The 26,975-nt window shown below is 40.9% G+C and overlaps 1 protein-coding gene across 3 annotated transcripts; it reads left to right on the forward strand.

Annotated features, from left to right (window-relative positions):
• The first annotated feature begins 2,571 nt into the window (after nucleotides 1-2,571).
• On the forward strand, nucleotides 2,572-26,111 carry LOC107220974. Of its 3 annotated transcripts, none has more exons than XM_015659801.2 (6): nucleotides 2,572-2,621; nucleotides 3,139-4,566; nucleotides 20,705-20,848; nucleotides 23,355-23,659; nucleotides 23,897-24,153; nucleotides 25,150-26,110. In XM_015659801.2, exons 2-6 carry the CDS (start codon nucleotides 4,263-4,265, stop codon nucleotides 25,901-25,903), a joined length of 1,764 nt encoding a protein of 587 aa, XP_015515287.2. In that variant the 5' UTR covers nucleotides 2,572-2,621; nucleotides 3,139-4,262; the 3' UTR covers nucleotides 25,904-26,110. The 3 variants fall into 3 exon arrangements, with proteins under 3 accessions (XP_015515287.2, XP_046590364.1, XP_015515294.2); XM_046734408.1 differs by lacking the exon at nucleotides 2,572-2,621 and adding an exon at nucleotides 2,653-3,009 and having other exon boundaries at nucleotides 25,153-26,111; XM_015659808.2 differs by lacking the exon at nucleotides 2,572-2,621 and adding an exon at nucleotides 2,655-3,009.
• The last annotated feature ends 864 nt before the right edge of the window (nucleotides 26,112-26,975 follow it).

The following is a 26,975-nucleotide window of genomic DNA, read 5'->3' on the forward strand; positions in this document are numbered from 1 at the left end:
CGATTTCGCCGGTGGATGACGGACGGAAATCGAAACCGAAACTAATAGGATTCCCACGGCTAATGACTGCGCTTACGGAGTGTGCGCACAATTGATATCTGGCTCTCAGATCTGGCTGACTTCTGGCTCTGACGAAAATAACGACCAGCCGCGGTATTCCGCGGCGTATACGAGTACACGAAGGACGAAGATAACGAGTTTCAGGCTGCAGCTTCGTTTTGCTTCTCCCCTTGATCTTGAGCAGACCATGAACCCCGTTCCATTTTCTCAGCTGCTGCTGTTGCCGATGCCGATGCCGATGCCGATGCCGCTGCAGTAGCTACCAAGGCACACCCAGCTCACGCTGCGATAATAATTGTTGGTGTATTTATATATAAAATGGCGACCTCGTCCTTGCTGCGGACTCAGCGTGCCGCGCAATTCTCCAGCTGCTCCTTGGAACTTCTGCACCAACTGTGCTAACGCGGATTCGCGATCTCTCACCGTGGGAATATCGTCTTTGCCTCCCAACGAAGTGCGCGACATATTCATCGACGGGGGTCCGCAAGGCCGACAGCCCTCTTCAATGATCCTTCTTGCAAATTAGTTTCGTCATGATTATTACGAGACGTACGGTCAGTCCTCTCGTCCGCCGAACTAACGCTCTGCCCTTCGAAACCAGCCGTTTCCTTCTCTGGACGTTCGCTAATTTGTACCTAATGATCCGCGTGAACTTCAACCCCTGAATACCCGATTTGACTTGTTACCTAATGAGCTTGGAAACACGGTGCGTAATGATATAAGATCAACGTTCGGCCTAATTTGTATGTTTATAATCACAAGTGATCACAACCTATCTCCGGGTGACGCATATCAGCATTCCAAATGTTAAAAATTCCGTTCGACCATTATTATCGCCAATGTCTGATTGAAAACTTCCTTTCGACACAGTTACTTATGCAGGAAATTATAATAAAATGGTCGCCGTTGTATCAACTTTAATATATTTTTAGTATGACGTGAAAATATGGTACATACAAGCAGCTATGTATAATAGGGAAATTATATAGTTGTCACTACGATATACTTACTGACAAATTCGATATTAATCTTTTTATTTTATTCGGGAAATTTTGTTACTACGTGTCGCTTTATCGTCATATACGAACATGAAATTATTACAACAGTCACAAAAAATAGAGTACGAGTAGTTGTGTTCAAAGGAACAGTAACACGGTCTAGCTAAATTATCTGGTTAGAGTTGCAACATATATTTTTATTTCATACCCAGAGTGGTAAAAAATTGAAATAGTATAGCACTGTAATAAGCCAGAACTAGAAATTTTTCTTCATGCCTGAATGGTCGAATCACGAAAGTTCGAAGAGACGAATGATTCTTGTTGATTATGTACATAAATTTGCGTAAGGATTTGGGAGAATATAACGCGTAAATTTTGACAAACTAAAGCCGTTCTAAATTTTGATCATTTCGATGTTATTTTAATTCAACACAATAGACAATTTGAATATTAATAAGCAGCCAAAAAATATTTGTAAATTTTAGTAAATACCGTGTTCGATCTTATGCATAATTTTAGAACATGATCTGGATTGCGTGATTCCATCATATTTCTGTAGATTCTACGTATTCGTGTATACCCTGAAAGGAAAATATTATACATTACAGAATTTTACTTTATTCATAACCAATTTCAGTTTTCAATTCAAAAAGTGTTAGGAATCAACTGCCGTTTTGCAACGCACGAGGCGTAAAACTTTTTCACACGCAGTGCATGCCAGACCAACGATTCGCTACAACTGTCATTTGTGCGCATTAAGTGAATTACTAACGACTGCATCGTCCGTCGTCTGCTAAAATTTAACGCGCACGCGCTGCAACACCAGGGTGACCAACTGTTATAAGTTTAGATGGCAGTTCGCTGCGATGTATCTAACCTAGAACAGCCCGCGAAAAATGAAAAGACTTTTGAGGTTACGTTTATGACGGTTGGTCGCCCTGGCAAACAGCCGCTCTCGGATCGTAGCGCGTGCGCATTAAATTTTAGCAGACAACGGACCGTGCAGTCGTCAGGAATTCACTCCGTATGTACAGTTGCTTTATCGAACAACTCGGACTCCGGATTCCCCAAAGATCTCGAATCAGCGTTCGCCGAATAGCCAGGGCCAATGCCTCTTTTACGGTGTATCGCGGACTGTTTCGACCGCAGCCAACTGTACCACGATCCATAGGAAACCGTTATTTTCGCGCGCTAAAGACTCCCAGTCATGGATAGAGCGTAATTGCCGATAATTAGAGCACGGGTAATCGGCGTTACTCGGATCCAAACCGCGGCGGTATCTCACTGACTCGAATTAACGCCGATATCGCCGCGTTTGTTATATCGAACGCGCGCTGTATGTCAGGCACGTCTGTCGGAAGCACGAAACGAGAAACGCTAGGCACAATGGAATAGTTTTACAAATAGGCAACGTTGGCGATGTTTCGCCCAGCCTAGTGGGGGCCTCGGCCAATCTCAGGGGCTCGGAGGGGAGCCGAAAGCCGTGGCACTTACGTGCAGCTCGCCTCATGCCCGGCGTCAGTGACTTCGCGTCCTCCGCCACGATCGCATCGTTCTGCAGAAGTACGACCAGCCAAGCTTGTTTGACAACTCGCTTCACATTTTTACTTTCTCTCTCTCTCTCTCTCTCCCTGCCTCTCTCCCTCTCGCCAATCAGTTGCCCAGTTTACGTTTTAATTTGCCAGTTTCAGTCGATCGGATGCTCGGATAAACCCCGGGGGACTCGGCAGCCCTTCACTTTTTTTTATACGTTTTTCTTCTCACTGTATGGATCGTGCAATCGTTTTACAGAATCTTGTATTTTAAATGAGCAGAATTTATTCGCTCTTTCCTAGTTCGTTCGTACTCAGATTGGTACGCGTCAAACGTCAATGAAAAGTGGTCAGATCGAATTGTTCGTTTCGCAAAATTTGAATTATCTTTGGAAAAGTATCTTCGATGAGTTCGTACCGTATGTAATGTATACCTATAATGTAGATTTTAAAAATCCGAATCAAGATAATTTAAATTAATTTTCAACCATTTCCAGAAGTTACTTGGAAGATAACTCATCCCTGTTTCTTCTTTCGTCGCGTTTCAGATTACTGTTGCACACCTCTCGCAATCCACTTCCGAATCATTAGAGAGGGTAGATGAAAAGAAAAAGCTGTTGCAAGTGAGGGATCGCGCAAATGCCCGCAAGTAGTGGACCGAAGACAGGATTTATCGATTGTTCAAATAGTAAGAATCGAACTTTCGATCATTCGTAAATGGATTTAGACTCTTGACGAATGCAAAAGAACGGTCAAGAGCATTTCACGGATGTTGACGAAGCGTCGATGAAGGAATTATAACGCAGACCATCCAAATGCCGATATTCCCGGAGTCGTTGATGGAAACGAACAAGCTGATTTACGGTGGAAAGAAAGGACAGAAGAGGACGACGATGAGTTTTGAAGAGTTGGAAAACTTCTGCTTCGTGTATAAGTGCTTTTGGTAATCGTGTGCCAATTCGATTGAGTCAGTGCTTAATCCGTCGAGGACCGACTAACAAGAAAATTAGTTCTTCGATTGTGAAGGTAAAACCGCTAGTGCGTAGACTGAAACTGTGTTAAATCAAACGTAGCTAGTTACGTTGATTATTTTCGTCGCCTAACCTTCACTGCGTTCTGTTGCCAGAGGCAACGGATATCGTTCAGTGAATAAAATGACAACCGCAGTCTTGACTCGAGAGTGAAACCATACGGATTCACCGTCAACTTCGGAAGTGACAATACCTCAGGCTGACTAGTCGGCTAGTGTATTCCCAGGAGTTCCGATCCTCAGGAATTAATGCACGCGGAAGGCGGCAGGAAGTTCTCAGTGCCTTTACTGTGACATAACCGAAGAAAGTGTTTCTAACAAACCTGTTATTATCCGGACGAATCGTCATAGCCTTCAAGCGTCACTAAGCGAGGTGAAAATTCGTCTACGACGCCGTATTAAGAATTAAACCTCGTTTAGGTCGACCGGCATGAGTGGAAGAAGCCTGGTGAAAAGTGGACGCGTTTACGCCGTCCCTACTAAGTGAGTGAATGTGACTTTGTCTTGACCACCACGTTACAAAACCTTGTTGGAAACACAATTGGAAGCAGTTGGTGTGATGAAATACCACCGATCATCGATCGACGCTGTTTGAACCTCGAAGAGCAGCAGCGATATCCGATCGTGAATCACGATACAAGAATGTCGTCGAACGGCGAATTCTCGACGATTTCCAGCGGCGAAGGAACATCCCTGCCAAAGTCTCTGCCGAGTTCGCGCGAAGCGACGGCGGAGACGAACTCCGGTGGATTTATGCCCCTTCGGGAATTCCTCGATAGATTTTCCCTACCGAGGGTTGTGCGACTTGAGGGTACGGGTGGCAGGCCCGTTCTCCTCTACAAGCAGCAGCCAAGGTCACTCAGGGTCACGGCTACTCTGCTGATGCATCGTTACCGGCACGACGTCAAGGTGGGACCAGAAATCGTCATCCCCGAAGGCTATCCCGGTGAGTTTCGTTACCCAGTCTTATCTTGCGTCACTGATCGACTTATCATTTACGTCAGCACACTTTTCCCGGTACCGAAATCGGCTAAAGCAGTTAAGAAAATTCTCTTTCAATCGATAACTTGCCTGCGTAACTACTGACTAGTCATTACATCTATTTAAAGGAATGCGAAAACAAATTTTTGTCTCAATATTTTTTCGTTATATATCATTGACTTGTTTTGAACGACTGAGAATTTCAGGATGAAAATCGATCCTCTTGTTTATTGAAATAGAATTCACGTTTTAAGAGCTTGCCACAATTATGTTCAAATGTTCTAAATAAAATCGAAATAGTCCCGTTCTGCAACGGAAAATTTCTCATATAACGTGTGCTCTTTTCTAACGTGTTAAATAGAGCATATGAAACTTAAAATCGAACTACCGATCAATTCGGAATCTAAATACGACAATTACCGCGACATTTTTGTTACTTTGTTTCAATACATCATTTCATCATTTGATAACAACGACATTAAAGAACTAGAATATATTTTAGAAAGCTTGAATGTTCATTTAAATCGATTATTCTTGTGGTTACTCTAAGAAATTAAGCTTCCTACAAAATGATTACACTTTCACTGAATCTGTATTCACACCATTCAGGAACGTTCGCTCTTACTTGATACCGATTTTCTAAATACGTACATACTGTGTTTTACTGAACAAGAGCCCACTGACAAAGGAATAATTATTATTAATTAGAAAGGCTGAACGAGGATATCGATCCAAATATATCATCTTTTTTGTAGAGACATGTTGCATCCGCAAGAAAATTAGAACAATCGTTTAGAAATAACTGCCGAGATGAAAGGCATAAGTGGATAATAATAAGGTTCTGTTTCTGCAGTCAGGTTTAAATTTTTATTGAGAAGTTTACCGGTCATTAGACTCGGGTGGAAATGCGATCCTTATATTGCTAATGGAAAATATACATCTAGCTAGGAACGCATCGTAAAGTACTATTGTTGGTGCAATGCTGACGTGTGCCACGTGGGCGCATGCCATTAACACATTTCCCACTCGTTAGCACGGCGCTGTATCTTCGCGATACCCGCATTACACTGTAATCTATGATCTATCTATATAATTCTCAATTTGAAGTATTAATCTTAATTTCATCCGAGAAAAAGTGAATCTACCCCAAGCTTGTCGAGTGATCCCGAAGAATCACTTTGCAAATTAAGGAGCATTTTCAACCGATTTTAAACGAATTAATAGCTTAATCCAATCCTCCGTGCAAAAGACACTTGCCGAGTGTTGCGAATCCGTGCAGTGGAAACCTGAAACGTACTTATAGTATGTTAATTATATCTGCTACGCCTGACGAGAGAGAACGCGTTTGTAACAACATTATTTGTAACACAAAGTGGAGCTAACAAGTTCCCTGAATAGTCACAAGACTCTGTGGTATGATTTAAGGAAACAATGGATGGAAACATCCGGTGTAACAAGGGGGGCAAAACCATTTCTGCCTATTAAATGACGAGCGCGGAAACGAGTAATTGTTTACCGTAGAATCGTGCAGTAACCTCAGCCAACCCGTACCTATCATAAACTTGGGAATATTAATTAAGTAATCATCGTTGAGGCTCGTTGAAGCTCACGTGAGACCTTCCAGATGATAGACAGGTGGCGTATAAATCCATCATTCAGCTATAATTCAAAATAGCAAGAAAGATTTAACGCGCCATCGTCAGGTAGAACTCGAATTGCTGTACGTATATGTTGCAGTTTTGAAGCAATTTGAAATGGAAATTTTCTTCAATTTTTACAAAATCGTCTCTTAACAACTTAAATTTTGCGTTACGGTGTAACATGTTAATAACTGTTATTGTTATATCTCTATTTCTAAACTTCGGGTCAGGCAAATTAGAACTTGGGTTGCACAAAATTCTTCCGCACTCATTCGATAGGTTCCAATAAATCGAATCATCCGACAGATTCACAACGCGAATGGTTAGCGTTGTATAGGTTCTTGCATTCATACCTTGCAGATACTATTTTTCATTTCGTTTTCCGTCCTTAATATCAAGAATTTATCTGACCTCACTATGGGACTTAAGCATTATATGAATTTATATCACTATACAAAAACTATTTCTTAATATGTTTTGATCTCTGACTTCAAATCGCGAGTGACCGCTTCGGAATCAATTAAATGATGAACAACGGTTGCAACAATACCGTTGTCTTTTCTTTTTGCATAAAGTTATCTAACCCATCTTTTTACCGTACAAACGGTCGAGACCTTGCTTCGTTACACACAACCTGAAGTTCATCTGGCCTGAGGTTCTTTTACACTAAAATACGACTATCACACAAGCTAGGCATTAGTTATCCACAATTTATCGAAGACCGCTAAAACAGCAAACGGCGTACGTCACTCCCTTCAGTAAGACATTTAAGTACTCTCCACACCACAAGAAATGCTATAACATCGAGGATATTCTATCGCGTGTTCCAAACAAGTAATACTAGCGAGGCTTCTATGGCCGATCAGAAAATAATGTGTAGAAGATTTTTTTACGAATAAGACTAGCGGGAGTTGCTTGTACGAAGTAATATGCCAAGGGCAGAAGGTCAACTGCGAACCGCGACCCGAGAGATCGACGATCGATGCTGATCTTAACGTTCGCAAATTTGTTTGTTCACGTGCAACGCCGATCAGTTGTTCACGAGCCATTTATGGTCAGTAATTGTATATTATCGAGCACAGTTAGCATGTTCGTACCGGCCGATCATTGACCGCAGGAACGCGGGACTTGATGCGAACTGCTATGGTATGTAATCGTCAATCGAGCCGTACCTCCTTGTTTGCTGAATTGACCGGCATGCCGAAGTTCCGCCTCCGTGGAAGCATGTGTTCAATTCGGAAAGCGAGCCAGATCCGCGATCCCGATAGATTAAACGTCACGATCGCGTAAGAGACTCGTTTCGAAAGCCCACCTTCGCAGTACGGAAAAATGATCTTCGCACCAATGACTGACGTGATGTCGGGTTATGACTCAGAGGCATGATCAAGCCGAGATCGAGACAGGAGACGATGGAAAAAGAGAGGGGCCAGCGAGCCGAGGCGCGTGCGAATAGCAGCTTGTACCGACGACGCCGGCAGTGATCTATGATCTATGCTACGTCAGAGAATCGTACTCAGCTGGTTGATTCACGCGGATCCCTTCAGGAGGAGGAAAACAATCTCGATTTAGCGATGCGTCGTGCATCGGGAATTCCGGATGTCCGCATTTCCGCGATGTGAGCCTTTGAGTCTTCGAGAGGTCATCGGCAGTCCAGGACAGTCCAAGATGTACCCTGCAGACGCGTATAATGCATTACTCGGTGACTCGTATCTCGGCTGAAATATGGTTCAAGATGGCACGCAGGAAGCATCTACAGTTTAATTTATGGGAAGGACTGACGCTCCGTAAGTAAGCTGTTTCAATGTTACAGCCGATAATTGGAAATATGGTATGAAGATAACGAAACACCGCGGTCTCGGTGCGAGTATTAACGGATAGAGTTGCGCCTATGCACGAGATGCGGAGGAGATCTCATGAGCCAATGAACCATTGATTAACGGCTGACTTTGGTAGCCAATGCAAATCGTGTCTTATCACGGAACAGAGATACCTGCTTCCATTTTCCGGTGAAAAAAGGGCAACACGTGGTAGTTGGATGTTCATTGGTCATGAATGGTGCAGGAAATCTGATAACGAATAGTACAAGAGTTTTTTGCCGAACAATATGTGAAAATTGTTAAGTACCATGGCCACATGGATAAACGTTTAATGTCGTTATAGTATCATTCCAAGTAGCGCGCTCGCCAAGTTGCGCACTATCATTCGACTGTTGAAAGTTGATGTAAAGTCAACGGAAACAAAGAAATTGAAAAAAATTGGAGAAAAATACGACTTTTTCAGTGATTTTCAAAGTAATCTTTGACTTTTACAAGTGATCTGGTGCTCTTGCGAGGTTCAAAGTTGGATTTCAAGAAATACGTACATCAATCGAAAGTGAAAGATATGAGGAATGATACAGATAATTACGAATGAAATAGTCCAATTATAGATCGTTGAAGCGCAATACTTGGGTGTTTCTATTTGTCATTCCAAACTACTCTGACGACGCTGTCACTGACTTTTTTTGTACAACCAATGCCTAGAGTTCTGAAAAAATGGACACCACATTACACAACGCATTACCATGGCGTGGGATAGAATAATCTATTAGCTTGGCTGCCAGGTTCAAATATTTAAGTCTGGTATTCAAACGAGCGTTTGGCTACAAGCGTAACATGTTGTTCGTGATCGATAAATCTTACGTATATATGCCTAATATCCGAAACGTCATAATTCGAGCTTAAGATGACATATTGATGCTCACGGCCCACATCCGGCGACGGATTAACGACTCAGCTTCGTCGATGTCGAAACTTGTATCCACAAATTGATTAGTTTCATGAAAAATCATAGAAGATAGAAAAGTAATCGAAGTCTGCGATCTTGACAGGCCTACAAGTAGATCGAGCTTATACACTAATTACCGTGATGAAATTAGTCGATGATTACCGAAAGTGCAGTGACCCGATTGAACACAGGCGACCTTACGGATTAGGCGAAATGTTTCCTCTTCGCACTGTTCAGTGTCACATATACAGTTTTGAGTCTTGATCCGCCACGTATATCAAGTGATTTACTGTTACCTGCTGAGGTCTCGCAAATCTCAGGCTGTTTCGGATCGTTAAAATACTTCGGAATGCCACCGCACGTAGGTGTTAATTGAATCGATGCAAGAAGTTGACGAGATTTAAATCAGCGAAACGTAACGCTTCCAACATACGGTGCAGATCGAACGGAACTTACCGCGGTTCGCAAAGTGGCCGCAAACGTCTCAATTGTCCGACGATCAGCAAATCTTCAGTGCCCAGCCATTTTAAGGGCCGGTCGTTACGTGACTCCGCAAATTATGGTACATACGTTCACGATCTCCGTTCATACGTATAACGTATTTGCACCTCAAAACGACTTATCGTTCTGGAACTGGACCAATTGCATGGAATTGTTGAATATTGTTTTGATTTCGGGATGGTTGTAGTGGCATCGTTATTAGTGTTCCGAAGTATACCTACTAAAGACGGTAATCCCAGAATACGATTGAAGTGCAAGTATTCATAAAGTAGTATCAATAATCCAAACAATTCTAATAACATCAAGTAGTCTCTATGGTGACATAAAATCTTTTCTCTTTTCAAAAATTAATGTATTCTCACTTTCAATGTCTCTCATTGCGGCAGGCAATCTCTGAAACATGCCGACTAGTAAGTATACTTACTACTTGATACTTGAGAAATCAATCACGTGCGAAAATGTTCTATGAAGAAACTCATTCCGATATATCGGTATCAGTTGACTACGAATACCTTTCGATGTAAATCCCAGCTACAATGGCTTAAGTGCTAAAGTTTTGATTGCAAATCCCGGAGGTATCGACGTCATATTTGATGGTGGAATACAGTTATATTATACAGTATAAATTCACGTGTAAAGAAGATTAAAATTCAGATACGTATCTCTGAGTTAAACAACATTCTAGAGAGGACAGCTGGTGATCATGTCCAGCATACAAGAAGACCCGAACTAACCATCAACTTTCAATTATAACGGCGATCTGTCATGATTTCCGCCGTCTGATCGAGCTACGTGGGAGATGCAACACGAGCGTCACGTCTGTGTTTCACATTCCGTAATACTTGATTCCTATACATAAATTAATGAATCATCTGGATGCTGATTGGGCTGTTCGGATTATCTTACAACGTGTTCACAACTGGACTTCACACGTGTGTAATATACAAAGAAACGGCGGTACTACCGTGCCGGGGTTGAATTTCATAAGTAAAGTGAAATTTCTTCGATTTATTTAATTCGACTCACGTTACTGCGGGATCACCGTATCCTGAACGGGTCGTAACGTTTAAGCTGAAAGCCTCGTACGCTTGGATATCGAGGTCGTTTCTTTTTCTGCGCCATTTCAATCGTATGAATAACGATTCTTGAATCCACGCAAGTATAACCTGCATGGCTAGTTGACTACATAAAGCATCACGCGCGCCGGACCCAGAACGGCACTTTCACGGTTGACTTGCCGCCGAACTAATATCGCATTATAACCTGGAATATATCGGTATCACTATATTACAAGAATTACGAACGATGCAGATCCCTGTTCGCGATACTCGCCTTGGAATCTATGTAACGAAGGCAGGAGCAGTCGCAGTAGCGAGAGTTGCATGGAAATTTTCCGCACACTTTTCCCTCCCTTAACCGGCTGAAATGAACGATCTTTATTCTAAGACAAATTATATGCCTCGAGAAAGTCGTTGTTACGGTCTCAGCGAAACTGAGCTAAAACGTTTAATTGTCTCTCTCTCTCTGTTTCTACAAATCAACTATTCTTCATTGCCAGGGTAGATTGACGGAACTCGACCGGTAGAAAGTTGAGAGACTGGCGTATTATTACACGCGATAGAGCGTAAGAATCATCTCGATTTTTATTCAGTTCGTCTAGAAAGCTTTACCCATATTTTGTAAATATGCAATAAAATCAAGATTGTTCAGGTACTGTATCTTCCGTATAACGCGTTTCACTCTCGTCCGTTGCATCTCTACACGCTACACAAATCCCTATCATCGTTAGGATCACTCGATAAAGCTTTTTTGTTACCCACTCGAAGACAACACTTCGCGATGGCTATCGACAAAGCGTTGGGCTTAAGTGACGAAAATTAAACCATTTTTGATGTGAAAAAAGTTAGCAAATTAAAATTTCAAAGTTATGTATCAATTCTTACATAGTGTTTCCTACGATAATATTCGAACTGAACACTTTCTTGTTATGGTTAGCCAATAATTTATATACTTGTACTTCTCGTTGACAGATATGAAATGAATTTCACTACATTATACGTGTACTTGCCTACAAATAATTAAAATACCTATGAACATGATAACTAATTTCCTGTACCGTACCCCAGGGTTTAGCTTCAGTCACCATTCTGATTCGTAATTTTGGTCTCTCCGTGACTTTTTCATAACAAATGTCTATCGTAAATTGAGCTAACGATGAGACGACCTTTTCTCACCTCTGGTTATGAAATCGGTATTAATTCCTGAAACCCTCACGTTTTGAGGTTGTGAAAGTGAACCCCTGCACCTGGATACCCATCTTGAACCAACAAGACCCGAGCCATCTGCCTTGACAAAGCCCCAGCTGTGACCCTCGTCCTTGTCCACCCGCGTCATCGACCCGCAGGAATCCCCAAGTGGGATTCCGGAGCGATTCGTGAGCAGGAATACCTCACGCGTATTACTATTTACACTCCATACAAGAATCGTATGGCTGCCATTATGCGTTAATGGAATAAGAGGGACACGAATGAATATTAAAATTGATTCTATAAAATGACCGTATGCAGTGGAGTCGAGTGCAACACGATCAACAGCCATTCGTTAAAGGTAATGTAATTGTAATTGATTTGCCAGCACATGTAGCTTACCGTTCGTATACTCTGCGCCGTTTCTGCACAGTTTCATAATTGCCGCTTGTCAATTAGCATATGTAAATTGATATATATAACACACGAGCCCTGAAACCATACTGCTCGGTGTCAATTAACGCGAACCAATATCTTTTACAGTAAATTTTCGTTATGACATACTATGACAGTCACAGGAAACTGGGCATCCAATTGCGCATGCGCCAAATTATATGATTCCATTGGTGGATTCAAACGATTCGCGCCGAGTTCTCCGTCTACTCATCAAGTTGACCAACCTAGTTACGATAATACGCTAGCTATGGAAATTTATAGGCCTTTCAAGGTTATGTCGCGTTAAGAATTTGAGGTTGCCAAAATGTGACGGCACTGCATATAAGTCAAGATAACGTCGAGAAACTTGCGCCTATGAAAGTTTCCCAATGAGGACTAGACGGACACAGTTGGCAGGCCTGCCTAAACAATCGAAAAACTTGGTGCCACGCGTGCGCACTCGGGTGATAAGTTTCCTAGAAAAAATGTTCAACCCTTTATCTGCCGTTTACCCGTTTTGTCCCGCACCCGTATACCAGTGTCAATTTCACTACCGTGAAGAATAGGATACGGCCGACATAGCTATCGTCAAGGTGTTCCCAAATCCATAGGCTATATAATACCCAGGTGTTCGCGTGCGGGTTCAGAGATGGGGACGGCTGGGGCAGGACTAAATTTACGAGCGCGGGATATTGCGAGGAAGTCTGACAGTCTGGAAGGATTTTAAGGAACCTAAAAGCAGCACGTGCCAAGATCAATTTTGTGAAAATGGGATGGCCGTAAAAATTTCGGCGGGGTCAAGAAACTGTTCGCTTACATTTCCTCACTACGCATGATTTCAAATGATTCCGCATATTTTTATACATTTTTTTTTGATGCCAACCGATTTATTGCGGTTCTGAATTGGAAAAAGCATAAAAAATAACTGAACCAGAACATTCAGCTGTTCCCATGGTTTTCTTGAATAGTTCAGGGATGGCTTCACAGATTTTCCCCGAAATCTAATCGGTTCTAAGTTAAGTGAAGTCAAAACAATGAACCAAATTTCGTTAGATCGGTCCGTCAGATTTCGAGTTATGATCGAACAAACAAAAAATTTCCTGATAAATAATTCAGAATTTCAAAAACCCAATGAAAACCCCACATTTCTCGAATGGCGAAAGTCTGTTAAACTTCACTATACAGCGTAATAAACTTATTCAGTACGAGAAAAAATACTTATTTCAGGACGTAAGTGACATAGTTTTAATATCTATGGAAAGTACAAGCTTCGGTCGAATTCTTTCCGACAGCATGTCGAAATCACGCCTCGTGCTTGTAAAAATGTCCAGCTGTGCCGCTGTCAATGAGAAATATATAAAGGGCTTGCGTGCAGAGCGACATGATTGACCGCTCCAAATTCCTCGTTACTTTCCGACCTTGTTTCAACATGAATTTAATTAGCAGCCCTAATGAGCAGGCGAGGAAGACATGAAATATATTCCTATTGCGTAACGAGTACTTCTAAACGCGTACCTCAATACACAAATACCAGCGTTCACTTTGGGAGGCTCATTTATTAAGATAGTCCTCTCACACCGGCGAGAGTGTTGCGACAGTTTAAGATGCGGCTGCAAGATTCGAATAAAATATATAACAGCCCGTAACGAAATTTCTTTGCGGTCAATTTACAGGGCTGGCATTCTTCGGGGCTCGGTTGAATCGTCGTCGGATATCCTAGAGCGTATTTCTAACGGACCTCGGCGAACAGAGCAATTCATTTCGGTGAATCAGTTTGCATGTGTAACAGGCGAAGCGAGGAAGCACAAACCTCTGGGTAATGCCATTGTTTTTATTTCAAATCTCAAGCACGACGTTTAACAATGACGGCATTAAAATTATCGCCACGTCACACGGAATTAATCGATTTGAGGTCGGTACATTCATGAATTAGTAGTAAAACCTTTTTAAAGTCTCGTTGATTGCACAGCGTGGAATGAAAATAGTCACAATGGAACGTTCTTGACTATCGTGGTTTGTAACGGCAAGTTATTGAACTATGTCGTTAATTAATACCAAACACTTATACCCGCAAGCAATCGCGCAATTAGCCCTGAGGGATGCCGCAGCGAAGATCTCGATATAGATGGAGAAAATTAATGTTCGACTAGTAACGCAAGGTCAATTAAAATTGGCCAATTAAAATTTTTTATTATAGATATACGTATACCTAACTATGATCGCGGGATTCAGTTGCCCGCGCAGATCTGCCGTTAATCAATTTTACTCACTGACTCTCTCGTGTCTTCGGATAGTTCGAAATCCGCGGTAAGGAGGCAAAAAGTCACGCGCGTATTGACCGGCTAAAGAAATTTCAAAAATAACTGTCGGTAGCGCTCGTGCTGCTTGACGGGGAATTCACGTTTCTATTGAAGATCCCCTAAAAAGGACGAGGTCCTTCGGCCTCCGGCAAAAACTATGCGGAGTCTTGAGGATTTCCAAGACTTCGCGGAGCTGAACACTTCGCAGAAGGCGTTGTACGGCGTGGTGTGATCATCGAAGGTCGGCTGGTTCTTTGGGTAGAGCGCTAATTGATTTAAGAATGTCGCCGCGCAATGCGAAAATGCTGTTCGTGGTCCAGTCACTAAAAAGTTCCACCCCGCCAATGGGCACTATGCACGTATCCGAGCCTTTCAAACTCGATCCGATCCCAGTATCTCGGTTTTGGGCCTTGGGACCCTTTGACAGCGATTGTAGCGTATTTCCCACAATGACGGAACAGCTGTTTAATTTGAAAAGTAGTAACGCACTCCAAAGAAGGTTTTCACTGAATAAATTTGGCCAAAAAACTTTTTATTTAGGCATGAAAATTGAAAGACTCTATCAAACATTTTGACTTTGCGAAAAATGATTTTTTTCGACGGGAAAGAGGCTTTGAAACGTTCAAAATAATTGAAGTCTGGTGTTTTTGATCCCGTTGTAATGTTTTAAGCTCATTTCACTCGCTTGCCGGATCCCCACAAATTGTCTGAAAAACATTAAAAACATCTTACCGTATATACTTAAACAAATCTACTTTTATCCACTCTAGGCATAAATATTTGTAAAATGATTTTCAGTTGACCGCTGAAAAGTATTTAATCATTTTGTACGGTTTCATCAATAAAACTCTTCTTAAATCGTTAGTATCGTACGCAATTCGGATGTTGTTTCATTCGTGTTCACCATCATTAGCGTAAATAACAATGCTGGAGATTTTTTGAACGGTTTTTTCTTTGTTCCTTATACCCTTTGAATCAGACAGTCCTATTCAACCTTATAATTGATCAGCAGGAAATTGATAAATTTCCGATTTCTTTTTCCTTCAAATCCGATCGTTACTCTCCAATGCAAACGATAATCGTGCGAGAGCTCTTGCAGCTATCTGTTCTCGTGGATCTTGTGGATATACATAGTTAATGTGGGTTTATCTTTCCCAAGTTTTCTTCAGAATATCTATATGAGAACTGAATTACGTATCCACTTCCTCTTAATTGGCTGGCAATTAAATCAATACTCGTATATAAAATATTGACTGTTATGTAGAAAACTTGCGTTAATGTTATTATTCATATATACTAACTGTGGTAAATGTAAGTTGGCTGAAATTAAACAAATAAGCTTTTTGCCTATTCAACACGCGAATTTCACACGGTTGAAACAATTCTGTTTCAACAACAGGATTACTTTCGATGCTCATCAATTTTCGCGCGGCAGTTTTAAATATTGGCCAAGAAAAAAATGAGAGCAAAAACAGATTGCTGGTGATTTCATCTTTGACGAAAAAATGAGAATTGAGAAATCAACTCGTTAATCAAAGACAGTACTGCCAATGCAACTTCCTCGCTATTGCTCGCACTCGTTTTCCACGCAGATTTTATTGTGGATATACACGCTGCGGTCGTAATAATTGAACCATATGTATAAGGTAGAACTAGACGCATCGGGCTGTACTAATTCTGTGTCGGATGTCCATTATGGAAATGGAAAGTGGCGGAAGACTTGCTGTCTTGTGTAACCTCCTGTATAATTAGTGCATTGGCTCCATGATAGGCTTACCTTTTAAAACATTTGCTGCAGTGTCTAGACCTGCAGTCACGCTGAATTCTGCTGTGATTCGTGACAGCATGCCTACTCAGAAAACGATAAGTTTAACATAACTTGTTAATGGAATACATGACTTGACTGTTTAGAAACATAATGGAAGAATTATTTGATTCAAACTTAAAGCATATGAAAAAACAATATTTGAAGTTTATAAAATTTTCATCTATAAATGTTGAAAATTTAGCCGTTTAGAACTAGTTTTCGCAGATCCAGTATTTTGGCGTTGGACACGATAACTCATGCTAGCTTTATCTAAAATCAAAAAATTCAGTTGGTGAGTATAACTTGTACTTTGACGAAGCATTAGAAAACAATGGGAGAACTTAAAGAGAAGCGAAGATAATTTATTGATGGATTCCTGGAAGATCTGAAAAGTACACCACTAACTTTGATCAAACCTTGCGGTGGGATTGTAAGGGACTTATCCGTGCGCAACTTATGGTTATAATTTTTCCCCGATTTGCGTGTTACAATAGGTTGAATGACGCACCCAGGATCCAAAATTAACTTTCATTAGTACATACATTACAGCTGACCTTCAACTTTTAGCTCGGCTGGTAACTTTTGTTAATATTGATGAGAACTTTCACGTGACCCAGGTTTAATTGCTGATCGTTTGTGACCAAATATGAGTATCGTTCTTTCGATCGCCTAGAAAGTTATTAATCTTCCAAGATCAGGTAACCCGCACTGTCCGACTGTTCGCCACTTTTCATATTCCAATACCGAACCGTTTTCGAAGCTTTTATACGGCAGCATAGAAATTGAGTAAACTTAGCCAGTGTGATACCAGCCTAATATTAGGTACAACGTTATCGGACGCGAGACTCCGTTACAAATGATTTAACAAAGAGGCCGGCAGGGATAGCGAAGAGAGTGATAGAGAAAGAGAAATAGAGACGAACGTGCGAACCGTAAAATAATGATGCCCTGGGCTAATCCGTTCAGCAGACGGCGGGGAAAGGAAAATGCCAAAAAAGACAGAGCTGCGAAGGCAGGATGACCGAGGCGACCCGAGACATCGGCTCGTTTCATTCCCAAGATGGAAGTAAGGGTCCCCCGGTCAATTGATCCTCGGCGTCGTCCGGTGTCCTCGACTAAAAGGACCCCCGGGTTACACCGTGAACTGCACACTGAGAGAAATTTTTAGTTTCGGTTACCGCTCAGTCCTTAACTAATTTCAATTTTTACCACAATCGAAAAATATAGTTCTAGGTACAAAATGAAAATTAGTTTTGCAGCTGTTACCAGAAGGTCTAGTATCCGTTACTATTCTTTCTCATTACGATCACTGTTACTATATTTTCTTGCAACTGTTGCGAAAATTTAATTCTTGTGCAACAATAAATTGATGTTAAAGCCTTGTTTAACTAAAAAAGTAGAGTTAACCTCACAAACTGATTTTGCGTTGCAATTACCAAAAAAGAATAGACAATAGCGCAAAATGGTTACGCGTACTTCGTTTTTCATAATTTCAACGATATTCAAACAGTTTTTTTTAACGATACCTGTTTTACTGAATTTTTCTAGTTACTATAACAAATGAAATTTTTCTCGGTGCACCCACCGAACGTGGGATTAGTTCGCGCAGGCTTTGAAAGACATCTCGAACCTCGTCGAAGGAAGTTTGTTGGCCAAAAATCGACCTTTTTCTTAATTTTGTAGCGAGGTTCGTAGATTTTTTGCATTCGTAAGCTACAAACATATTTTTGAAAATGTTTAATTGCAGGTTGCGCTTCTTCAGAAGTTCGTTACCTCCGAAATACATTTCAATTTGTTACCAACGTCTTGGCTGTTTTTTCAATTCATGGGTACATTCAGTTGACCGTAACTTTTCACTTCGTGAGTCACATTGCAAATTGGATGCGCATCACTAGATTCGTTCTGAAAAGATTTGTTAAATTTTACACTAATTTAAAATCGGAAGTCATTCCGAAGACCGTAATTAAGTATTAACGTCAGAACATTACCCTCAGATTCTATTCTTTCATCTAATTTCTCGTCTTTACCATTGTTGTCCTTACATCACAAAGCAGAATTGAAATCTACTAAAAAAGTCAGAGATATACATCGAGTTTCGTGTAAAACGTGACTTGACTTCGGTGAATGAAGTGCCTCGTTGGCCAGGATCCTTTTTCTGCAATCAAAAGAGTAACGAGAAACGATTTTCAACACCTTCACCGTGTCTCGGCGCCAGTGAAGGTGCTCTTGCCTACCACAGCGTCGAATTAAAATTTAATTACATTATAGCGGTACCATCAGCGTGGCTATAATAACCGCAATTATTTTAAAACCCGAGTTTACGAGCTGTTTGTACCGTGCATATCTGTTGTACGTTGAACGCGTTGGATTCGACCAGTTTCGACGTGGTGAAAAATTCAGTCCAATCCTTTGACCAACCGAACTGATCAGAGTTACGAGGGACTACCGGGTGTGTCTCAATTGGAATGACGATAAATCAAAACGGTTGGTACGAATTTGATATTCGCAGCCCTTTTGTTATTTACAGGAATCGCGGGCGCAACGCGAACGTATCTAAGCATTTTTTGTCTCTGCTAAACATGCAAACTGGGATGCCTAGGTAGAGCGAATGCCTGGAACTATACGTGTGCACGTCGTAATTTCCAAGCTCTATACCAGCTCTGGGATCGATAAATTATTTCACCCATTATAATTACCAAGATGTCAAAGTTGAGTGTCAAGGAGAATATGTTGTTAACCCAACGCTCCGTTGATCGCGGACTCGACAATCTAGGTACCTAGCAATTAGTATTTGGAGTAACTACCCTATTCGCCCTCGGGATGAAGATATTATCTCGCATATAGTTGTACAACTCATACAGGTATATAGGTGGTGGTAATATCGCGGGACACGATCGGCTTTCATTAGCATAATCTGTATAAATCTTACACCGATCTTATCCCGTTCCTAGAGAGTCGAAGATCCCCTAGGCTCGTACACCTATATTAGCCAACGTATAGGCGATAATTGCGAAAGGTAAATCACGATGACTGAATACTTGACCATGGATAATCGGCTTCTGAATTTTATGATGTCATTATCATTCTAAGAACTATGGCCAACTCCGGAGGACAATCATTATCGATGTTTCAATCGCTGATGCGTGCAAAAAATTTCTCACAGAGACTCTATGAAAAGAATACATTATGTGTACGATCTTTGTTTCGGAGTTGAAATTGACAACGGCATCAGCTATACGAACATGTTTGAAACGAATATGTATTATCGAGGAGTTAACTTTGAGAAATCGGTGTTATACGGTTTCAATTATGTCATAGTTATTTTCTGACAAATTTTGGATTCTTTTTTTTACATCGCAACACAACCAATTGATATCGTGAATCAAGGCTAACTCTTTAGCAATGATAAGCGCCCATTACCTCAAGAGAGGGATTTTTAATCAAATTTTATACTTGACAGAGTTACTGCGAAAAAGTATAATTGACCATAAAATTTGTTAACAAAATTTTCGTTGCTTTATTCCATCTTCAGACAAGTTATAGAAATCAAAATAAATTACAGCATTTTTCTTAATATTTCACAACTTCTGGTTATGAAATAGTAGCCATTCAAACTTCAGAATAATTGAAATATTGTGTTTCGTTTGATTCTTTGAATGCTTTTTTTCGCACGCCGTTCTACGACCATCTTGTCCTGATCAAGCATCCAGCAATCAAATCGACTATGAATCCGATAATGGAATCGAGCTTACTGCGAAAAAACCAAGCTATATTTTGTTGATCCGACCGAAATTTTATCAAGAGTGTGACTTTATACTTTTACTAGCCTTCCCTAAATTCATTCGTGCAACTGATTTTTATAAGTAACAAGTATTCCCTGAAGGTTTTCGTAACGAATTCCAATAGCCCATCAAGAATTTCGTGCACATGTATGTATCACATCACGTACCCAAGTTCTTAAAATCACGCTATAAATTTGAATTTGGGATAACAATCCGGCGAGATGAGCTAATTTGAACTTATATAACGAGATATCGTGGGAAAGTTCCCATTCGAATTTAGTTAACAAGTCGCAGTAGGTAGAATATGATGTACAAGCAGAGACTACTCTTCATCCGCTAACGGCAAATTAATATCAAACGGTCTTTTTCCTCTCTTCCTCTCTCTCTCTCTCTCTCTCTCTCTCTCTCTCTCTCTCTTTTTCTTTCCCTCTCGATCTTCGCGTAATTTTCTCTCTTGAATCGCGCGTACGCGCTCTACGATCGTGATTACACCGTATTCCCCAACCAACCGGAGCATTATTACGACGCGTTGTGGGTGGTATCGGAGTAAGACAAAATTCATACCATCATAGAAATCGTTAATTGAAGCAAGACCAATCGTTAATCGTGACATTTTTATTTTCCAGGCTGGTTCTCCGTAGTGTCTGGCAGCAACATGACCGGAACTGCGAGAGTCTATCGAAGAGTTGAGACTCTTGTGAGAGCCGGAGTCCCAGCTTTCCTGTTGACTTCGCCTCTCAGGGCTTACACCCTGACGCATTCGAAAATGGGTAAGAATAACTTATTTCATCAGATTCAAGGGTGAATAGGCCGAACCGAGAACAGGGAAAAATTCATTAAAAAATCTTCAGCAATATTGTTTACGAAGATTAATACCAAAATAGACATAAAACAAAATTTTTACCACATAATAGAAATGAACTGAGAAAATGTGAATAACGCAATTTGAAATATCAACAATTTCAGAAATGGTTTTATGATTAAAACGTTCAAACTGATTGTACCCTGCAGTTTTCTTCCGATTCTCATCATTTTGGACTTGTTTTTCTCACTGGTTAAATTCCAATAAACACTATAAAAAAGATTACGTGCAGTTATAACGCGAACTTTTTATTCATAACGAATATCTGCTGCACGGTGTATCGTACTTACAAAAATCTATCTCTATCTCGTCTTAAGATAACTATCGGTAATATTATTTTCAAATAATATCTGAGGATCTATATGGTGAAACAATTGTTTAAAAAAAACACCAGAGCTTAATCGGACTGAACGTTCTAATCATAAAACCTTTTCGCATCATCTCGATATCTTAACTTGCGTCAATCGAATTATCTTAAATTAATTTCTCTCAAGTTTTAGGGGGTATATTTAATCCGTGTTTACTATCATTCGCACGAATAACACGGCTGAAAATTTTTTAAAAGTTTTTCTCTCTCTCTTCCCAACTCTTGATACCGCTGTTCCGCCCGATTCACTCTTACAATTAATCATCGGCTGTTAATTGCGCCTAGTCAGCTGCGACTTACTCGGATCCCTGAGACTACTGCTGACGCGTACGTAACCCAAGTTGCCTAGCTGCAGGCTACGCGGTTTGGCGATGAGCAATCAAGCATGCCTCGCTCCTTTTTCATCTCCTCGTATCACGTGGAAATACTTTCACCTTGAATGTTGCACGCGTTCGCATGAGACGCACGTAATTGAAAATGGGAATGTTTAACACTGGGTTGATGGAGCGTTTGAAAGCAGTTACCCGTGACACGGAAATTCCCGAGCCAAACCCACTTGGAATCACGTCATTACATAGTTCACTTCTGACTTGCAGAATATTAACGATCGATCGTCGTTGGATGCTGTGCACATTGATGATGGTGCGAACGGATGATCCTGCAATGATTGAAAATATACAGGGTATATTTGGTGAAAGTAGCCACTCGACCAGCCGCGGTGATTTCGTGTCCTACGTTATGCTGCGTAGGATTGCCACCTCCCTGAGTGTGAGCGGCCACTTTCACGAAATAATCCAGGTACCAAAAAAATAGAACATCCGATACAAAGAGGATCAATCCCTCAATTCGGAAAGATGCTTACATCGGAATGATTAATCCTGTGTATTTTGTTTATTACCAGCTATCAAATCTATTCGCAAAGTGGGTTTTACAATATAGACCATCAAAGTTCAATTTCTTTCATAGGTGCTTCTTTATTTCAAAGTCACTATCAAACTAGTTGTCGATCTGTTGGAGGCGTCGTAGAAAAATCTCCATGTAATGTAAACTCAATTTTCTTGTAGTACTTTAAATCATAAACGACTCGTTCGAACGATCCATCACATCGATGCTCAAGTTTCGTAAAGTGCATTCAATTTTCGTGCTTCGTGGACAATTGCAAATGCAAATGAACCTTTCATCGCTAAGCGTTCTTGACCCGCTGTCTTGTACTTTTATTAAATTTCTGATTCACCAGCATGAGTTGTACTCTCTGTAGTAAATCCAGGAATGCAGGAATCCCTGCGACGTTTAACCCTATGAAGTTATCTGACTGAAAGTCAATTCTGAACATAACATATTGCAGAGCGCGGTAAGATCATTGCGTATCTTCATTTTAAGTGTTATTGCGACCCAAATCTTTGTCGAAAGCTTGCAAGACTTGGACTCATTTTGAACCAAGACTTGTTTTTTTTATCCAACATGGCTACCTTTCTTTTTTTTTTTTGCTTATTCATGTTATAAGTATATACATACGCTTCACTTTTTTACTTAAATTTCTTCCTTTTTTGCAGTTCATACCTCGTCTTCTTGACTCTTTGGCATCGATAATCGTTCAACTTGTTAGAGTTTTCATTCTATCAGTATGCCCTCATTTATCCAAGGCACATGTATAGCGTAACACATAACAATTGTCGTGATTAAGGTTTTCCATTTTATACAACGGTACAAATTTCATATACTTTTCCGACCCACGATACTGTAACGAAGTTGTGTTCACACTCTTTACACATCCTCGATCTATACAGATCATACTAGTAAAAACAATTATTTCATCAACTGTCTTAATCAATATCGTCATTCCGTCAACCAGCAACAATACTTCGAATACACATACCACTTTGGTGCACAACGCATTGGTGCTCTGAATTGACAATTATCAGAGCCAATCTTGGCGATTATTCCGTTCATGTTTTCTACCAAACACGACATTGATGTATTCTCGTTATTCCAAGAGTCCCACACTCCGGGTCATCACCCTAATGGTCAATTACTACGTCTTTCACAGAAAACGGTAACCTCCGAGCTCACTACACGAAAACGACGGTCCGTGCCGGTGAGGTCCTACGGCTGGTCGCGGTATTCCAGGACACGAAGCGCTATCCCCTGACCTTTGGGATCAACGGGGTTAAGGGATCTTTGGAGAAGGATCAGTACGCGCAGTGCCTAGACTCCCACGGAAGGGAAATCTTCGCTCCTCTCTCTGCCAGAGGCGAGTTTTACGCGACCTGCCCCAGCGGGAGCTTGGACACTGACTCTGACGCCATACTCTACAAGGTGCACCAGCTCGCTAAGAGGGATCTGCCACTCAAGGTACGTCTTCCTGTGCCATAAGGTCTTGTTACAGGTACTCCTTGCAGCAGCAACCGAACGATTAGTCCCGTGCGAATGCGCGCTTTTGTATAATGTGTGCGGTAACGTTATTCTATGTAAATTGTATTGGTGATTGATTGGTGCGAACCTTGAGTCTACAAAAACAATGCTGCGACCTTACGACAAATGATGCAGGCGACAATTAGATTTCTAATTCTCTTTGCATTCCTATCACAGGTGAGACTAGTGGCTGGTCCGCTGCCAGTCCCTCTTCCCCGTGAGTACGCGGGTTTGATGCAGCTTCAAACAGCTACCAGAGGCTCAATCGTCTTGGGATGTCTCGTACCGGAGAGACCAGTGCACGATCCAGAAATGCTCGAACTGATGGTTTCAGGGCCTGGAGCACCACGAGTTAGACGCGCTCGTCTCGGTTATCCTTCGGAGACTCGGCTCCTTGCATCTCCAAAGATGCAGAGATTACTGACTGCCTGCTGGTACGTGTGTCTCTATTGTACATATCTATGTAGGTATGTACATTCTGGGATAGAATAGGATAGCACTATAGAAATTCGCCAAATTTTCTAAAAAATACGCAGACCGGGATGATTGAACAATTGAATTCTTATGAACTCTTAATTGCAGTTTTTGAAATTCCAGTCATCCTAGCCCCTGGTCCAATTCGAGTTACTAATGTTTATGGATGAATAAGACCCATTGATCAAATAAGAGTTTAGGAGGAGAGAAAAAACCGTCCCAAAAATCTTCAATAGTGTTATTTCTCTTTCAGTTTTTAAACGCAAATGAAACAAAATTCCTACTATTTAATAGAAATAAATAAAAATGAATTCCAATACAACAAACTGAGGTATTAGCATTTTGAAAAAATGTATTATAATTGAAACGTCCAAACTTTGGTGTTTTTTTAATCCCTTTTTGATAATTTCGGGGCTTATTTTATTCACTATAGAGATCTCCAAAGATGGCCTAAAATTTTTTTTACAAATAGCTGACCTTAGAGTAGATAAAAATAGATTTGCGTAAGTACGGTATAACAGATGTTTGTCAACAATTAAATGTGCACATTATAACTGTAGCTTAATGTAAAATTTTTTGAATGGTTTTCGCACAATTTATAAATTATATCTGGTCAGCGTGTGAACAGAGTCTCAACAGTTCAATTATTTGCAACGTCTTAATTGTAAAAACGCTTCTCAAATCGTTGGTATCCTTGTGTTCTTCGAATTTTGTTGGCAAATTCATTGCCATCGCACCGTAAGGCTGTTGTTTTATTAGTGTTCACCATAATTGGCATAATCAACATCAAGATTAACAATGCTGAAGATTTTGTAAAACGTTTCTGTTTTCTTCCTCTTTTCCTCAGTTTTGATTCAGGTGGTACGACCCATTCCCCCTTAAACTCAAATTTGAATTCACTCCAGGGGCTCAGGGTTACAAAACCTGTTTTATTTAATTCTCATTTTGTACAACAGCAGGACACTGGGTGACCGTGCAACGGAGCCAAGAGTCGCACCGCATACGTGGCAGCCAAAGATCACGCCAGAAAAGGAACTAAATTTGAAGGAAATCAAGCCAAAGCCCGAAACGAAGCCAATCCTGCGAAGTCTCCGCGATGGTTTAGAGAATCTGAAGAAGACAGCGAGTCGAGAACGAAGTCAGACAAGACAAACGGGGAACGGTGGTGGTTTCCTAGAAAAAATCTCGAAGCTAACTCAAAGTAGCAAAAGCCGGAATCCGGCGAAGAAGTCGGCTTCCTTCACGTTCGCCGTGCGACCGGAAGTCGCCATGCGTTCGGGGGAGAAGTACGCGAGTCTTGAACCGGACGTGACGTCATCCAGCAGCAACAGGGGTCCCAAACAACCCGTTCAGAGATCGATCTCGGCTGGCGTTCTGGACACACATCAGGCTCACGTTGAGCTTGAGCCAAATTACGCCCGTGTTAGGGATAGTCTGGTGCTTTCATCTAGTCCGCCAAACCTGACGAAGGCTAAGGCGGAAGACATATACGCGGAGATATGCGAGAATGCCGCAGCTGAAAATGTGCCAAACCTATCGGATACTCATATCGTCGCAAAAGTGAAAATCACCGTGCGAAACGACAGCGTTTATCCCGACGCTGACGAAAGAAGTGGCCATAATAATTACGTCAATTTAATACACACTTCCCAACAGATCGATTCGATCATCAACACCGACGTCGACGTGGTATATAACACGGTTTTATGAACCTCGGGGTTGTTGATGAAACGAACCGTTGTAGCCGATTCTGGCAATATGATATGTTGCGAGGAAGAAGCTAATTGGCGTGCTAGACATTTGTATTATAGTTGTCAATATAGATAGATGTAAATTCGTAGCTTATTTCTAATTATATACATACGTGTAAATATATTCAAATACATGACGCATGCATCTGTTTGAAACAATATACGATTGTTGTACGAGTGCCTATCTGTTATCCTCGATTGATTTGTTTCAGACGTCAAGAATGTGCGAGGGTAAATATACTTGGCGTAGGTTCTATTGACGAATTTCAAAAATTCATTCTTCAATAGGAACATTTCACCGTTGGATTCATTCAAATTCATCATGTGGATCAATAAATCAATATCCAATTGCGTTCCTATCTTTGGGAACCGTTTTCACCTCTTTAAGCCTTTTATCTGCCGATGAAAAAAATACGTCACTTTTAGTTTTCAATGGCCTATGACATACATGAGTTGCAATGAATTCGCGGGGGGACACCGAACTGGTGTTCCATATAGTGATTTATTTTATTACGTGAGTTTAAAGAGCTTCAATTTAAGGTTGGCGATGGGTGAAGGTAAAGTTGTCACATTAAATTGCCGATGGAAAACGGGTCAATTTTTATTTGAATGCTGCTTAGTTTTTCGAAAAATGTGTCGTACAGCCAAAACCGTCTTCCTAAACGTTAGAAGCGTCGACTTCAGTCGATTTTGACAAAAATGAATATATCTCCATAACGATGCGACGTAGCAGATTTTTACTTGGAGTTTTGATGATTTATGATTATTAGGATTTATAGAAAATCCGGAAATCATCAAAACCGAGAAAAAAATACTTTTTCGGGTGTACGTGTCGCGTATTTTGACTATTCTCCAAACCCTATCCAAGCCTATGCATCACTGACGCGATTCAGGCTATGACAGCCTCATTTTATACCGAATGCCAAACACAGATATGTAAAAACAAATGAGTTTCATGCATTAATCATACCGTAAAAGAAGAAGCTGTAATGTATGAAAATTGGTACGCGATCTTAGAGATTTGACGAGTC

The sequence above is a fragment of the Neodiprion lecontei genome, chromosome 3 (genome assembly GCF_021901455.1).
Source record: "Neodiprion lecontei isolate iyNeoLeco1 chromosome 3, iyNeoLeco1.1, whole genome shotgun sequence".
Classification (NCBI taxonomy): domain Eukaryota; kingdom Metazoa; phylum Arthropoda; class Insecta; order Hymenoptera; family Diprionidae; genus Neodiprion; species Neodiprion lecontei.